Source organism: Balaenoptera physalus (assembly GCF_965194825.1).
Source record: "Balaenoptera physalus genome assembly, chromosome: 4".
Lineage (NCBI taxonomy): Eukaryota > Metazoa > Chordata > Mammalia > Artiodactyla > Balaenopteridae > Balaenoptera > Balaenoptera physalus.
The window spans coordinates 71,321,349-71,338,699 of NC_138891.1; the positions used below are offsets into that span (position 1 = coordinate 71,321,349).

The 17,351-nt window shown below is 37.2% G+C and overlaps 1 protein-coding gene across 10 annotated transcripts in view; it reads right to left on the reverse strand.

Moving 5' to 3' along the window:
* Positions 1-17,351, reverse strand: part of ATP13A4 (ATPase 13A4) — a 139,034-nt gene that overhangs the window by 48,530 nt on the left and 73,153 nt on the right. For all 10 annotated transcript variants that reach the window (XM_082461432.1, XM_082461434.1, XM_082461430.1 and 7 more), the window contains exons 8-13: positions 15,951-16,020; positions 8,710-8,844; positions 6,140-6,310; positions 5,145-5,302; positions 4,353-4,541; positions 1,298-1,359 (exon numbers count right to left, since the gene is read on the reverse strand). In XM_082461432.1, coding sequence (XP_082317558.1) covers positions 1,298-1,359; positions 4,353-4,541; positions 5,145-5,302; positions 6,140-6,310; positions 8,710-8,844; positions 15,951-16,020 — 785 coding nt within the window. The remainder of the gene's footprint in view (positions 1-1,297; positions 1,360-4,352; positions 4,542-5,144; positions 5,303-6,139; positions 6,311-8,709; positions 8,845-15,950; positions 16,021-17,351) is intronic.

The following is a 17,351-nucleotide window of genomic DNA, read 5'->3' on the forward strand; positions in this document are numbered from 1 at the left end:
TGAGACACAGATGCAGAGAACAAATGTATGGACACCAAGGGGGGAAAGTGGAGGGAGGGGTGGTGGTGGTGTGATGAATTGGGTGATTGGGATTGACATGTATATACTGATGTGTATAAAATGGATGACTAATAAGGACCTGCTGTATAAAAAAAATAAATAAAATGAAATTCAAAAGCAAAAAAAAAAAAGACATAAAAAATTAATTAAAAAAACCCTGAAATCATCTATACCTCAATTTTTTTTAAAAACCCTCAAAACCTGAATTTGTCATATGTTCGTGTTCTGATCAGGCTGGAAGTTGCAGTGGGGAGAAAAAGCAGGCAGAGAAGCAAACTCAAACAAGAGAGCCCCAGCAGAGGGACATGCAAATCTTTACCATGTTAAGTTGTAAACTGTCAAAACGGAGTCCTTTCTGGCCAGAAAAGAGGAGTTTCTGGCAGCCAGAAAGTAGTGTTGCCAGAACTAGAATACCAAGGAAAATGAAGTGCACTAGCTGTGGCTCCACAGATGTTCCTCGTCCTGAAATTCAGTGTCTACAAGTCAGGGCAGTGTTCCTCCTAGCACATGGAAAGGCTTCAGTTTGTACAAGGAATGTTACCTCCTTGAAGGACAGTGTCTTGGTACTGTCCAAATGACACACACTGGCCCCGAACTAATATGCTGACAGCAAATCACATTTTAGCAAAGATTTACATGCAGTGTCAAAACTTGCCCTTTGGGCTTCCCTGGTGGCGCAGCGGTTGAGAATCTGCCTGCCAATGCAGGGGACACGGGTTCGAGCCCTGGTCTGGGAGGATCCCACATGCCGCGGAGCAACTAGGCCCGTGAGCCACAACTACTGAGCCTGCGCGTCTGGAGCCTGTGCTCCGCAACAAGAGAGGCCGTGATAGTGAGAGGCCCGCGCACCGCGATGAAGAGTGGCCCCTGCTCGCCGCAACTAGAGAAAGCCCTCGCACAGAAACGAAGACCTAACACAGCCATAAATAAATAAATAAATAAATAAAAATTTAAAAATAATACAGACATACACTTTATTAAAAAACAAAAAACAAAAAACTTGCCCTTCATCTCCTGGGTTCTGTGAGTGTCCCGGGGCTGGGACTGGGGTGGAGGAAATATGCATGTTTTAGTGAGTTTTGGAAGTAGTCAAGAAGAGAAATTAAATGAAGATACTCTGGCAACTGCTGCTCACCAAAGCCAGTGCCAAAATCTTTCCATTATTAGTATTCAGGAAAAAAAAACACAGAGTTCTGGGAAAAGAGAAATGACAATGCATTTGGTCCCAAGTACTCACCCAGTCCTATCACAGGGCACGACTCCCCAGAGATCCAAGCCATCCCTTGTTAAGGTACCTGTCTAAACAGAAACAAGCGCTCGGTTGACTCTGAAGATGCAGCAGCCCCACAGTGACACTGATAAGCTATGTTTTAACAGGAAAATATATGTCACAACACATGATCAAGATCAGCTCTTCAAGGAAGGACACAATAAGGTGGGTATCTGGAGTCCTGGGTGGAAGATTTGATGAACTCATAGCAGTTGTGTGACAAGCTGGCACTTAATCTCTTTGAACTTTAGTGTACTCAGCAATAAAGGGAAGAAAACGGTACCTGCCTTACATATTTCAGAGGCTTGTTTTGAGAATTTAACAGAAGACTGAATGGATGGGAGAGTCCTTGGTAAGCCTGCTTTTAAGAGCTATAAAATGGGTGAGTCTCCACAGATATAGAGAACAGACTCGTGGTTGCCAAGGAGGGGGGCAGTGAGGGAGGGATGGATTGGGAGTTTGGGATTAACAGATGCAAACTATTATATGTAAGATGGATAAAAAACAGGGTCCTACTGTATAGCACAGGGAAATATATTCAGTACCCTGTGATAAACCATAATGGGAAAGAATACGAAAAAGAATATATATATATGTATAGCTGAGTCACTTTGCTGTGCAGCAGAAACTAAACACAACATTGTAAATCAACTATACTTCAATACAATTTTTTAAAAATGGGTGAGTCCCAGCATTTATAGCAAAAGTTAAAAGTATGTCATCAGAAACAAGTAATGGAAGTAGAATTTTTCACTGTTCTAAAGAAATATAGTTTGCTATTTGACATCTATTTGGTAAAAAGGGGTTTGTTGGTATTTCTCTCAGTGCGGTATAGTGATGAAGAGCTTGGACTGGGCTAAAACACCAGCTATGTGACCTGGGCCAATTATTTAATCCCCCTAAACATCAGAGCCCTTATCAGTAACATGGTCATAATCATATAGGGTTGTTTTAAAAATTAAATGAGATACTACAAAGTGCTTAACTTAATGTCTGGCATAGAGTAAGAGCTGAGAATAATGATAATTGCTCATAATTATTACTTAATTTTTTATTCAAATTCATATCACAATTATCTTTCCCACTCCCTGTTTCCTTTTCCAAGTCCAAGGATAACATGATCCTAGAACCAGAACGTCTTTTCTTATGATGCTAGTTTGATCACGAAATAACATTGAGATGGTGGCAAGAGCCATATTAACCTTCTGTTCTTGGTAGATCTCTCTGATATTCAAGTAATTATAAAATACAGCTCTGATCCCATTAATTCTCTGCTATCAAAAGCCTTCACTGTACTGTTTAGTGGGTACCGAGTTTCCGTTTGGGAAGAGGGAAGAAGTTCTGGAGATGGATAGTGGTGATGGTTGCACAGAAATGTGAATGCACTTAAAGCCACATAAAAATGGTTAAAACGGTAAATTTTATGTTATGCATCTTTTGTCACAATAAAAAATAAATTAAGAAAATGGAAGGCAACAATAAAAAAGAAGAGAAAACACCTTCAATGACTCCCCACTGCCTAAAGAGTATGTAAAACTTTCTTAGCCATACATTTGAAGTCTACAACACCCTCTCCCGTTACTAATGTTCTGCTCTGATCAAAATCACACTCTATTGCTCTCCTGACTCCTTGCCCACTTTCGCCTGCCTACAATGTCCTCAGGTTGTATATCTTTTCGAATTTTCTGTATATTATATTTGACATGTTACGAAATCTCTCTCTCTTTTAAATCTATTTTTAATTGTGAAAGCAGTGGTTTACATTATATGTTATAAATAAAATTATATAAGTTTTGTGTGTACAGCATTATAGTTCTACTTCTGTATACCATACTGTGTGCCCACCACCAAAAGTTCAACTTAAGAAACCTTTCTGACGGACAGACTGCCTCCTTGGGGCTAGCCAATTCTTAGAGATAACCAGGGTCTCAGCCAACAGCATGCCTTTGATATGCAAACTAACCAGTCAGGAGTCATACCTTCTCTATCTGACCAGATTCCCCAGGAAACAGTCTCTCTGACTTAATCACCCCAGCGCCAGCTACTAGACAACTAAAGACCACTCCTATAGCCCAAAGCCCACCAAAATCATTCACACTAGCCAATTCTCAGCTGTGTACGCTGCTCTGTCTTGCCCTTCCTGCAGAAGCTCCTATAAAGGCCATAACCCAAGCACTCCCCTCACTCCTGCTTTGCTTCCTGATCAAAATCTGGCATTCCTCCTGGGGCCTTGCCTGGTGAGACATGGCTCTTCTGTCTAGGGGAACTGTGAGTGACATTAAACTTTTCTTTCCAGGGCATCAACCTCTGCCTGCGGTCACTTAGTCACCTTTATAAATTAAGACCCAGGCACAAAACAGCCCTTCATTTCCATCTTACCCTCTTACAGCTCTCACCTTCACGCCAGCACACGAGTATATAGACAAAAAGAATATATCCAGGAGAAGGTAGAATAAGAGGCTGATTGGGAGTAACTGGCATGGGATCAAGGATTATTTTAAGCAATATACTGCAGATGGGAAAATATAGTAAGGGATTGACTGGGGATTCATTTTAACCAAATCTCATAGTAAGACACAGCTAAATAAACTCTTCCTTTTTTATTCATTCATTAATTCAGTGAATATTTACTGAGCACTCACTGTGTGTCAAGTAACGGTCCTAGCATTAGGGATACAGTAGTAACCGTAATAAAAGTCTTAAATTTTGTTCTTTGCATGAGGGTATTGACTACAGAGGGACAGAATGCTATTTTAATTCATTGTGTTTCATAGAATATTGGAGGTGGAAGAACCCTAAAATATTCACCTATTCAGTCCCTACTCTTCCTTCTCTAAACCCTAGAATCTGAGAGCTCAAGAGATGTATCTGTCCTAGATCACACATCCAACCAGAGACAAAATGAAGTCAGGTACCCAGTACCCACATCTAATGTTTCCTGCCTCACAAGAGTGTAAAGTGCCTGTGCATGATGACAATGATGATAAAAATGTCACTGAGGATGAGAATGAAACATACATACCTTGTCAAAGCAGACAAGGTTTAATTGTCCACATACATTAATCCTCTGGGGGCTAATACAAAAGATGCCTCTCTTCTTCAGCCTCCGCTGGGCATAGATAATGCCTGTGGTCAGGGCAGCAGGTAGAGCGGGAGGAACCGCAATTGTGATGACATCAAGGGCTTTCTTCACCACCTCCTCCGGAGGTTCCTGGGAAGATAAAGTCCCTCTTTAGCTATTACAGATAAATCAACCGTGAACACTTTTATGCGTATGACTTTTTTCCTCCTTTTTGCTTACTTCTTTAGGTCAAATTCCTAGAAATGATGTGAGTGGGCCAAACGTGGTTTAAAGGGTATGAACATGTTTATGGCTCTCAATACATTTTGCCAAAGTGCAATGAAAAAGCTTGTAACAATTCATACCACTACCAGCGGAGAACAATGTACCAGTTTGCCATGATCTCACCAACACTGGGTTTTATTTTAAATTCCTCATTTAACAGCTATAAAATACTACACTATTGGAATAAACATCCTCAGATTGAAGATGAAAAACTAGTGTAAGGAGAAGTCCAAGAGTAGAGGCATGTTGCTATCTCAATAAACAAAGTGTTTTATCCCACTAGATCTGATGGCTATTACGGAACTTGGTGATCAATTGCTTATATTGGGCATCTGGGAGTATATAAGCAGGTTTCAGTGTCTGCTTTCCCAGGTTTGAAAACTGCACCTTATATTAAGGTCAACATGGAGAGTATAAAATATAGATGAGTGTACGTGTGCATGTAGTAAAAGAACAAAAGCTGTTTACCCCACTGAGCACATAGACGCACAAAGTATAGATCATCCCGATGGTGGCTGTTCCTACAAGGCACAGGAGGAACATGATGGCATCCCTGTAGAGCTTAAAATTCATCGGCTTGGGGTAGAGAATAGATCTCACGAGGTCCCCCTTTGCAGTGTTGAATCCTGAAGCAGCAAACACACACCTCAAACTCTCAGGATGACAAATACTACTGTTAGCGTTCTTCTAATCCTCAACACAGCCTTTGTTTTCTCTAGAGATACTTAAACAGTGCTTAAGCCCAAATGCAATTAAAGGATAATTGGCCAAATACCTAAGTGCTAGAATGGATATACCTGAGCTCTTTCAGAGCCTACTCCTCTCTGGCTTTCCTTCCTTATACTTTTAATTTCAGTGCATCCCAGAGATAGGAAAGCACCATATGGGGGCAGAGCACAGCTTTTCCAAATACAGCGTCATTTTAAGGAAAGGATTTGTACGTGTGCACGGACGTGCATGCACACACACACGTACAGAACACTTGAATTTAAATTAAATGGCCCCGTAAATACAGATGGATTCAATTTCTAATACTTTTCATCATCAAGTTTTCAGTTTCTAGTCCTGCCTGGAAAGAAGTTGAGATTAGTTCTTTGGGTGAGAATACCTAAGTTCTAGGTCCAGCTCTGTCAGTGACTGGCTGTGTGATTTTTTTTAAACTTCACTTGAATTGTGCAGGCCCCAGCCTATTCATGTACAAAATGAGGACAGGCATCTTTGTTCTGCTAATCTGATATGTGGAAATAGTTTATAAATTACAAAGCATATGATAATAACTGTTGTCATCAATGTTATTATTTTTACTAAAAGGCCATAGCTCAATTCACATTTTAAATATCTATATTTACATATATGGGGTCTGTCATCTAAAGACTGCTCCTTACCTAATTCATTTAAGGCACTAGACAAATTGAGCGAAAATATTTCATCAAAATAATAAAAAGAAGGAAATGTTGACTAACCTGTCTGCAGTACTACTGCTTTCACGGTGCCAGAGCAAGCCCCCCTGGCCTGGATAACCTCTGTTCCACAGAAGAGGACATGCCGTTTGTAATCCGCTTCACTCTGTGTTTTCCAGGGCACAGAGCTATCCATCTTAGGTAATGGAGTTTTAGTGACCGGAATACTTTCTCCTACAGAAAACAAGCATCTCATTTTGTGAGGTGGGAGGCCTTCACTCACTTAAGCATGCAAATACTAACTTATCACACAGCAGGCATTTTTTGGAGGCTGCCATGTGGCAGGAACAACCCTTGGTATAGGGGATACAAGGAGAAACATAGTTTCTGTGTTTAAGAGGTTTGTAGTCCAGAGGGGGAGACGGCCATGGAAACAAATAAGTATAATGTCATATTATAAATACTATGAGTATTGTAAAATGAAACAGAGATGCTGAAATAGACTGGAAAGAACCATTTAGGGAATAGCAAGTTGTGGGGTCTGGGGAATGAGAGGCCATGAGAGCTACGTAGGAGCCAAAGCATGGAAGGCCCTGCACATACTTAAGTGTTTAAATGTTTTTCTATAGGCATTGGTGGCAGGAGGGAAATAGGGAGATATTTAGCTGTTTGATTCAGGAGAGTACTATGACATTTACGTACAAAGAGAGTGTACTCTTTCTGCAGTACAAGGAATGAATTGAAGTCTGATGAGGTTGGAGGCTGGATATCCAGTTGGGGAAAAATCACAAGAGTCCTGCTTAAAGAAGACAAAGTCTGAACTATGGCAACTGGCAGTAGGAGTAGAAAAGAGGCACTGGTTTTTGAGAAAGAAGAAATTGAGCAGCTACAAAACTTGGGGAGATTTTTATATTGGCAGATCACAGGGACAGAGGAATTCTAAATGGCTTCCTGGTTTCTGACTTGGAAGAAAGAACAGAGGGTGGCATTAATCATCAACACAGGGATTATAGGAGGAAGGAGGAATTGCCTTTTGGTCCCTGATTTGGAGATGCCTTGTGGAATGACCATGTCGAGATGCTTTGTAGGCAGTTAGATATTTATTTGGGTCAGGAGCTCAGGGGAGAGGCCTTGACCAGAGATATTTAGTCACAGGTCATCACCTTATAAACAATAATTAAAGCCACCAGAAAAGACAAGATTACTTAGGGTTCGATTGAAAGGTGAGAAAAGGAAAGGTCCAGGACCCCTCAACAACATCAAAAATCAAAGAGATGGAGGAAGAGGAGCAGTGTAGGAAGCTGAATGGTGTTGTCAGTGGTAGAAGAACTTGGAGAGTCAGCACTGTCTTGGAAAGTTAGAAGAGTGTTTTCAGAAGGAAGAGACGGTCAGAATGGTTAAATGCAGCAGATAGGCCAATAAGATGTGAAATTTAAAGAATCCATTGGATTTGCCAATTGGGACATCCGTGACCTTTGCCAGCACACTGGAAGGGGCAGATTTCAGTGGGTTAAGTGGCAATACAAGGTGGTGAATGAGTTGTGAAAGTAACCAAATAAAGAATAAAGCTTAGAGAATAAAGCTTATTGAAGCCCTCCACCTCCATTTGTAGAAAGGACAGTATAAGATCAGGGATATGTTCCAGTATACTAGGGCCACATTCATTAGGAAAATTGTACTTGGCATTGTAAAAGTCCCAGCACGAAAGGATTTTTATCAGTCTATGTATTCCCTAGAGAAAGAAACCTGACCTGTCATACATGTTTTTTTTTGTTTTGTTTTGTAAGTTCACATAGGAGGGAGTTGTATGCTCTTGTCTGCATTTAATGCCTTCCTGGTCTGCCAGGAGAAATAGACTTGATTTGGACTTTAATGGGAACCACAGTACTGTACATCAATATGTATTTATAGCCTCCAATTCCATCTCTGAACAAGGCTTTATGATTCTTTAGCTTACAGAAAGGTTGGCACAGCATCTTCTCATAAATGCATATGTGAGTAGGAACTCAAAGCACCGTGACCTTGAGAAGTCACTTCTCTCTGAACCTCAGCTTCCATATCCATGATATGACGTCCCTCCCAGCTCCAGCATGAGATTTAAAAATGAAACACGGCTAGTCCAAAATATCCAGTGTGTATTCTGAAATTAGCAGATTTGGCAAATCCTGCCTCAACCACTTTTCAACATTTTCAAACCAAGCTAGGAAGAGCCTGGCCTTGACCGGGGTGGGGCAGGGTTGGGGGGGAGGTGTTTCAGGATGTCATCTATGGTTTTCAAACCCTCCGTGTTTTTCTGAAGATGTATTTTATAGAAAAATACTAAACATAAAAGTCACAGATGATTCTGAAACATCTAATGACCTCTAAAATCTTTAAATCTTTAAAATGACAGGGTTGTAATAACCCTTTGTTCAAGAAATAAATGCTAAACACTCAAAAAGTTAGGACGGTTATCTAACCTAGTACATAGAAAGCAGCTTTAATTTGAACTCTCAGATCCATCCAGTTGCAGGACTGTTGATAAGATTTGTGGGGATAGGAAGGTCCCATAGCGACCCCATGCTTTGCCATTATCATTCAGGAAAAACCTGGGAGAAGCAGCAGAGGCTGTAAGTTAGGAGACAGAACCATACCTGTCAGCATGCCTTCATCCACCACACAACTTCCATCAATCAGAATGGCATCACACGGCATTTGCACTTTGTTCCCCGTCAAAAATAATAGATCTCCAGGTACCAGGAAGCGTGATTCCAGCTCCTGGACTCCAGCTGAAAGTGCGAGGAGACAGAGTTGAGTCAGGTTTTTTTCCCACAAAAACACAGTCCAACATCTACCTAAATTGGAAATCAGTGAAAAAGCAACCAGGGCATATATAAAAAGGAAGCCATTCCTCAACATTGGTTTGGAATCTGCAAACTATAAGAAAAAAAGGTAATACATTATATACTACATAAAATAAAAACCTTTGTGTGGCAAAAAAAATAAATAGGCAGAGAAAAAACTAATGACAAATTCACAGAACACGTTTGAAACTTACATTACAGACAAAAGATTAATATTCCTAATAAAGAGTTTGAGAGAAAAGAGATTATAGCAAATGACTGTATAGCAAATTGCTGGAGATGTTAACATACAGTTCACACACACACACACACACACACACACACACACACTACAAGTGGCAGGTGTTAAACATTTGAAAAGATATTCATTCTTACTCATAATAAGAAAATTGAAAAATCTGTCCTTCCTTTCTGCCTTCTGTCCTTCTTTCCAGTCTTCCTTTACTTCTTATCTTCCTTATTCATTCCCAAAGCCCAGAGCTATAGGGGGTTAAGCAAGATAGACATCCATGCAGGGGGCTGGGTGAAGTGGGGATGGGGGTGGCAGCACCCACCACATGGTGGAGCCTAAAATGGATGAATGGGTGCTTACATGGCCTGGGGCAGAGTGTCAGAGCCCAAGGAGGGAGACAAGGACCCCCATGGTGGCAGTGGCCTGATGTGAGATATTGGAGTCCAAGCAGGGTGAGAAAGGCAGGATTGATACAATAACTAGAAATAATGAGGCTAATGAGAGCCAGGTTTCTCACTGAAGAAAGGAAGTTACAAATAGAAACAGAAAGAAAACCAGAATGAACTCTGTAGTATTGGACTAGAATTGGAGACAAGAGTGTAAACTGATGGTTTTCAATAGAGAAATAATATAGATGTGAATGTGTATGTATATAAGAATACATGCAAATGTATTTGCTTGTCTTTTTTTATATGTACATGCTCCAATTCTGTTCTCTGAGAGGGCTGAGAGCAGTGAAAACGCACTACTGATGTGCACACCTAGTGCCCAAATTTTGGTGTCTAAATTTCATTTCCCTTCAAAAAAGAACTAGAGTTCTTTAAAGAAATGGCTGATTACAACACTGGGCCCAAAAAAGTACAAATAATATAAGGTAGAACGTCCTGCTATGCCACTAAGTAGGGAAGTGCTCAAAGAGCAATGGGGTCAGATCAAAAAGATATCAGAGCCAACTTACAGAACTCTCGCTGCCTAAATCTATAACAATTTGAGCATCAAAGTAATGTATAATTATAATGAACAATAACCCATCAAATAAAACAGGAGTTCATTAGTCCATAATGACATAAGTAAATGAATAAATAAGTGAGGAGAAAGGATAGCTTTTTCTTACAGTAAATTAACAATTAATTATCATAGAAGGAAAGAAAATTAGAAAATCACCATTTGGCCATTATCAAAGCAATAATTAATCTAGCCAAGAAACATCAATGGATACTAAAACTAGTGGGTGAAAATTTGATGAGGGTTGTTTATAAAGTCTCAAAGTACATGTCAACAAAATAACTATTAATTAGAAAGAGAAAAAAGTTACTGTACAATAGAGAAACCTGGCAGACACCATTTAATTAAGTAGTCCAAGTTAACATCACCAGTAATAGGACAAGTTTAAATTATGTACCACCTAAGAGAACATGGCATCACTTTTGTAATATTCCAGCCAAAATTGCATAAGCTGAATTTAGCTATAAGGGAATATCAGGCAAATCCAAGTTGAGGGACATTCTACAAAATAACCAAAGTGGGAAGAGGCAAGGTCGTGAAAGTCAAGGAAAGATTAAAGAGATATGGCAAACAACAATATTCGGTGATCTTGGATCCTTTCTTATAAAGAACATTATTAAGACAATTACAAAATTGGAATGGGACTGAGCATTCTTTGGTACTAATATCAATATTAACTGTCTGATATTAATGTTTGAATTGTTGTTACATAGAAGAATGCTCTTGTCTTTGAGAAATATACACTAAAGCATGTGGGAGTCATGGAGCCACTTATTTTCAAATGGTTCAAGAAAAAAGTTATTTGATCTACTCTTGTGGCTTTTCTGTATGTTGTAAATTATTTCATAGGGAAAAAGAAAAGAAAGAAAGAAAAAAAAAAGAGAGAACCATACATGAAACAGCATTGCTCACCTATCTGATTAGAAAAATCTAAAAGTTTGTCAGTATATTCTGTTGGCAAGATTATGAGGAAACAGGTACTTTCACACATTTCTGGTATGAGTGAAAACTGGTACCTTGTCTATGGAAAGAAATTTGGCAATATTTCTCCATCAAAAATACATATGCATTTATTATTTAACTCAGCAATTTTACTTCTCAAAATCTATGTCAAAGATAGACTGGAAAAATAAATGCACAAGGCTTTTTATTACAGCACTATTTGTTATAGTAAAAGGCTGGGAAAGAATCCTTCAATAGAGAACTTACTGAATAAACAATGGTTCCTCCATACAAGAGAGTATTACGCAGCTGAAATATGAATGAATATCTATATATACTGCTCTGAAAGGGTCCCTGGGAAACATCATTAAGTATGTAGCATACACACCAGGAAATCTAAGTTAAGTGTGTAGGATATATCCCTGCAATCTAAAAAGCAGCAGTATATGTATATATCCTATTCTGTATATATACTATCACTATGAATATTATCTATAATTTGCATTTTTGAATGTAAAAATTTTAAAAAATGATTACTATTGAGAGTATGAGTACACAGGTACAGAAAGGAAGGTTAGGAAATTGACTCCTCTGAATGTCTTTTGTTTTATGGATTTAACTTTCAAATCATATAGATATTTTATATAGTAACTACACTAACACAAAAATAAATTTGAAAAGCTAACGCTAGAAGTCTAAAACAGAATAAATGAGGTGAACCTATAGAGCTGTTAGCATAACCATACAGAGAAGAATTATTTTGAGCGACTTTAAAACATATATTTTCAAGTATAATTTGTACCTTCTTCATGGTGTATCACAAACAGGAGAAAAAAAGAACTCTAAAAAAATCTTAAATTGTTTTTAGGAATCATATTGTTGCTGGGTGTGTTGGTTTGTTACTCTGAGATTACTATGTGTAATGGGATAAAGCAAAGGAGTAGTTTGTTGCTGTAATTGAGAATCAGGACTTGTGGTATGGAGAAAGGAGAGCTAGAAGGACAATCAACAAAGTTAAGTTAAAAACCCTTAGTTCTAAACTTAATCTGGAAATGTCAGTATGAGCTCATCATTTCTGTTTATCTTTAGAATATTATTTTCTAGGTATGTCTTCTGAAAAGGCCTGGAAACAATGACTAACACCACAGAAATGAGCATTCCTAACACTGACTGAGGTCTCTAAGTACCATATGTAAGAGGTCTTTGGAAAGATGGATGTGTCCAGGTTTGGAGCAGGAATTGTCCAAGATGAACTTGGAATAGCTTATCATACCAGAAAGCAATACAATTTTCAAAGATTACTGGGGCCATGTCAAATGAATTCAAGAGTCAACATGAAAAGGTTCTGAACGGCCAAAGATGGGCATCTTGAACAACAAGAATAAAAACTGCAGCGGATGAAAATATACCAACCATGTTAAAATTATACATCTATAATGACACTAAAATTTTTTTAAAGCCTTTGGAAAATGCTAAAAGATCAACCCATTATTTTGAAAGCTGGTAAATTAGGAGAAATAGTCAGATATTTATCCTGAAACAAGCTGAATCTCAGGGTAATGAAATGGTTGAAGAAGCGTGTCTCTCTTTATGGAAATATTCCACTTAATGTATGAAGATGGAATATATTTTAAACTCAATGAAATAATAAATCTGGGTCATGAGGATTTATGTCTGTTAATATCACAAGAAAAAGACAAATATTATGTACCTCTTATTAGAAATACACAATACCAACTATGAAGTACTCTTGCCAAAAACTCAAGCCTCAGATCCAACCACCAATTTATAGGAAGTACAAGGAGTAGAAAATCATGTTAAATTATTCCATGAGTATGCAATCAATACACTCAAAACCGTGGAAACCACAGGATGAGCCACTTACTTTCTTCAACAAAAAATTTTCAAGGAAAAAAATAGGATGTGGAGGAGGGAAAGTGTGAATTAAAATAAACTTGAAACTTAACCAATTGCAGTATATGGACCTTATTTGGATCCTGATTTGAAAATATATATTATATATCATAAATATATATTATATATTGTATATCATATATATCATAAGTATATATACACACACTTGTGATTCAATTGGTGGAAATTTGGATACTGCCTGTAGAACTGATGATTTTTTTAATTATGTTTTTGGGTTTTTTTTAACACCATTTCAGAAAACTCTCTTGTTCCTCCCACTTCACTGCCCTCACTCTTATGTTTTTTTAAAGCTGTGATAAAGGAATTAAGAAGGAGTCTTTATATTTTAGACCTATACTGAAATGTTTTCAAATGAAATTATATGATATCTGAAATAGTTTAAAAATAATCCAGGGTGAGGGAGGAAGTAGAACTGATGAAAACGCATTCAGTGACTTGATAATAATTGAGTCTGGGTGATAGGTACATAGGGTTTCATTATCGTATTCTCTCCACTATTGTATATATGTAAAATGTTTCATCATAAAAAGTTACATTTTTATGTAACTTTACATTTCAGGGCATTTTTAAAAGGTAAAAATTCACTTCTAGCAAAGATATAGCAAAAAGGAGCAAATTTATCTTCCCACATGAAACAACCAAAAGTCATACAAAATATATGAAACAATGGTTTTAGACACTAAATATAAGCAACAAAAGAAATGGGAAACAAATGAAGATGCCCTGCATCTTACTGCCTTTAGAGGGTTTCCAGGCCACTATGAAGGAGGCGGAACCCAGACAAAGTCCAGAAGACTCTTAGTTTGGAACAGAGATAAAAGTCTATGGAGATTAAGGCATCTTGAGTTCACAGAACAGAGTACTGGAGAGAAAGTAATTGCCCAGAGGGAGAGCCCCAAAAGCCCACAGAGGTCCCCTTTTAGTATTCAGCAGACTAGAAATCAGCACATGCATATGAGGGAACTACTAGCAAATGAACAATGGGACATTTACATTTAATATATCATTTAAATAGCATCAAAATATGAAATATTTAAAAATAAATCTGAGAAAGAGTGAAAAACTGTACAATGAAAACTACAAAGCACTGCTGAGAGAAATCAAAGACAAATAAATGCAGATACACCATGTCTGCAGGTCACAAGACCCAAATTTGTTAACATGTCAGTTTTTCACAAATTGATCTATAGATTCAACACAATCCCAATCAAAATCTCAGCATGTTGTTTTGGTAGAAATTGACAGGCTGATTCTAAAAGTCATATGGAAATGCAAAGAGCCCAATATTGCCAAAACAATTCTGAAAGAGAACAAAGCTGGAGGACTAACATTATTCTAGTTCAAGACTTATTATAAAGCCACATTATGTGGCATTGATATAAAGACAGGCAAATAGAACAGTAGAATAGGATGAATAGGATAAGGAGTCCAGAAATAGATCCACCCATGTACAGGAAACTGATTTCTGGCAAAGGTGCAAAGACAATTTGGTGGAGAAAGGACAGTCTTTTCAACATATGGTATTGGGACATTTGGATATCTGCTTGCAAAAAATGAACTTCAATCCAAAAAAAAAGAAATAGAAAAAAAACTTCAAAGTACAACAGAGACAAAAACGTAAAACTTAAAACTATAACACCTCTAGAAGACAACGTAGAAAATCTTGATGTCCTTGGATTACGCAAAGATGTCTTAGATATGACAAAAACCATGATCCACAAAAGAAAAAACTGATAAACTAGACTTTAACAAAAGTAAAAACATCGGCCCTTTTAAAGACACTATGAAGGGAATGAAAAGATATTATAAGTTACAGACTGGGATAAAATATTTGCAAATCATATTGGAAAAAGGACTTGTATCCAGAATGCAGAAAGAACACTCAAAATTTAATAATAAGTGAACAGTCTAATAAGGAAAAGATTTAAACAGATACTTCACCAAAGAAGATATACAAGTAGCAAAGAAGCACTTGAAAAGATGCTCAATGCCATTAGTCATCAGGAAAATGTAAACTAAAACAACAATGAGATACTACCCCTCAGCTATTAAAATGGCTAAAATTAAAAAGACTGACCATACCAAGCAGTGGCAAGAATGTGGAGCAACTGGAACTCTTACACACTGCTGGTGGGAATGTAAAATAGCACAACCACTTTGGGAAACAGTTTGGCAGTTTCTTTAAAAGTTAAATATTTACTTATCATAGGATCCAGCCATTCCACAGTTAGGTGTTTTCCCATAAGAAATGAAAGTGTATGTCCATAGAAAGACTTGAACCCAAGTGTTCAAGTGGCATTATCTGTAATAGCCCCTAACTGGAAATAACCCAAATTTCCATCAACGAATGAATGAATGAACAAACTAGTCTATCTGGACAATGGAATTCACTCAGAAATAAAAAGAAATAAACTATTGATGTTCTTAACAAAATGGATGAACTTCAAAATTATTATGAACTTCGATACCCAAAAAATTAACCCAAAATATACTATAAAAGACAAAAAATGCATACTATACAATACCATTTATAAAACATTCTAAACATGCAAAGTGGTTGCCTGAGGATGGGGATGAAATTGTGAGAAATTGAAAGGGAAGATTACAAACAGGCACAAGGCAACTTTTAGGGGTGATGGACAGTCATCTTTATTGTGGTGATAATTTCATAAGTAGGTACACATGTCAAAACCTATCAAATTGTACACTTTAATTATGTTCAGCCTATCATATGTCAGTTTTACCTCAATGTTTTTTTAAAAGGTGAAAAAAATCTCCACTTCCCCACCCCTTTAAGTAAATGCACAGGAAAAGATACATATGAAGATGAGAGTAGTAGGAACAATCAGAAATACAAATTTAAATCCTTTTCTCATTTCATATGGACAACACACAGATCTAAAATGAAGTGACTTACCTTTTTTCTCACATACAGAGACTGTAATGCTATTATGTGATTCAACTAAATGGTGGAGCTTTACAGATTGCTGAAAAAGAAGAACAGAAAATTTTAAAAAGCCTTTTCTATTTGAGGATAGGTCCCAGATATTATTCAGTAAAGTGTTAGCCTTCTTTAAAGATGGAGCCAACTGAATGTACTGTTTAAAAACAAGACTGAGTAGCCTCCTACTCAACTGAAAAAGCATCCAACTTGTGGTGTTCTTCAGCCAGTGATAAGAAGTACGTGTTGTTTAATAGAAAGGAAGTTCCCAGCATGCTCTGTCCACTCAAAAGAACTTTGATCATTCAAGATTTATGTTTATACCTAAACAGTTTCAAGAACCAAGCATTATTTCAGTTTTGGGTTATCCCACATCAGAGTTCCTAATCTAACTTCATAAGGAGTTTGATTGTTCCTGTTATTCCCTCATAGTATTTGCTGTTTTAATATGTGAAATATATGGGACATTGAGAGTGAATAAATAAGAGGAGACAAAAATAATAATACAATTATATTTGATTTCACATTTATGAAGAAATTATTGTATGAAAGACCTTTTACATGGTCCTGGGGATTACAAATTCTTAATCATTTAGTGTTTTCATTTTTTTTTTATGATTTTGTCATTTAAGACTCTCCCTTAATCTCCTAGCTTCAAATCATTTACAAACCTGATTAATATGTCCTAAGAATGATTAATAGAATCATATAAGGCAAAAGAGGTTTCTGCTATTAACTTATTCTTTTATTCATTTATACATTCACTCAACATTTATTGAACAACCTTTATGCTGAGAGGTTGGGGTAGAATGGTCAACAAAACAGATATGATTCTTAGCATCAGGAATTTACAACCTACTGGGTAAATACATTTAATCAAATAATCACACACATAAATATATCACTGCAATCAACAATAAAATGAAAACAATAAGGTGTTTTTGGAGCATATATAGCTAATGAACCAATAGAAATCTTCCCTGAAGAAGTGACATTGCATCAAATAGGTTGTTGAATCTATGTGTCTCAACTCACATAGAGATATTTGGACTTGAAATACATATATAAATTTGAAAGTCATTAACATATGCCTTTAGAAGTCATTAGTATATGCAGCACAAGAATAATGAAGACTCAATGTACTCGCATGAAAAGACCATCAAGGCAGTATTATTAATAATAATAGTAAAGCTAGGTAGGAAATAGTGTAATTATGCTCCCTCTTACATAAGAAAGGAAAACAAAATATATGTATAGTCCAAAAAAATTTTTGGAAGAATGCCCAAGAAACTAAAAAGTGGTTGCATAAGTGGAGGGGTGGAGGAAGAGGGAGCCTTTATGTGGTGAACATTTTCATATTGTTTTGATATGAGACAC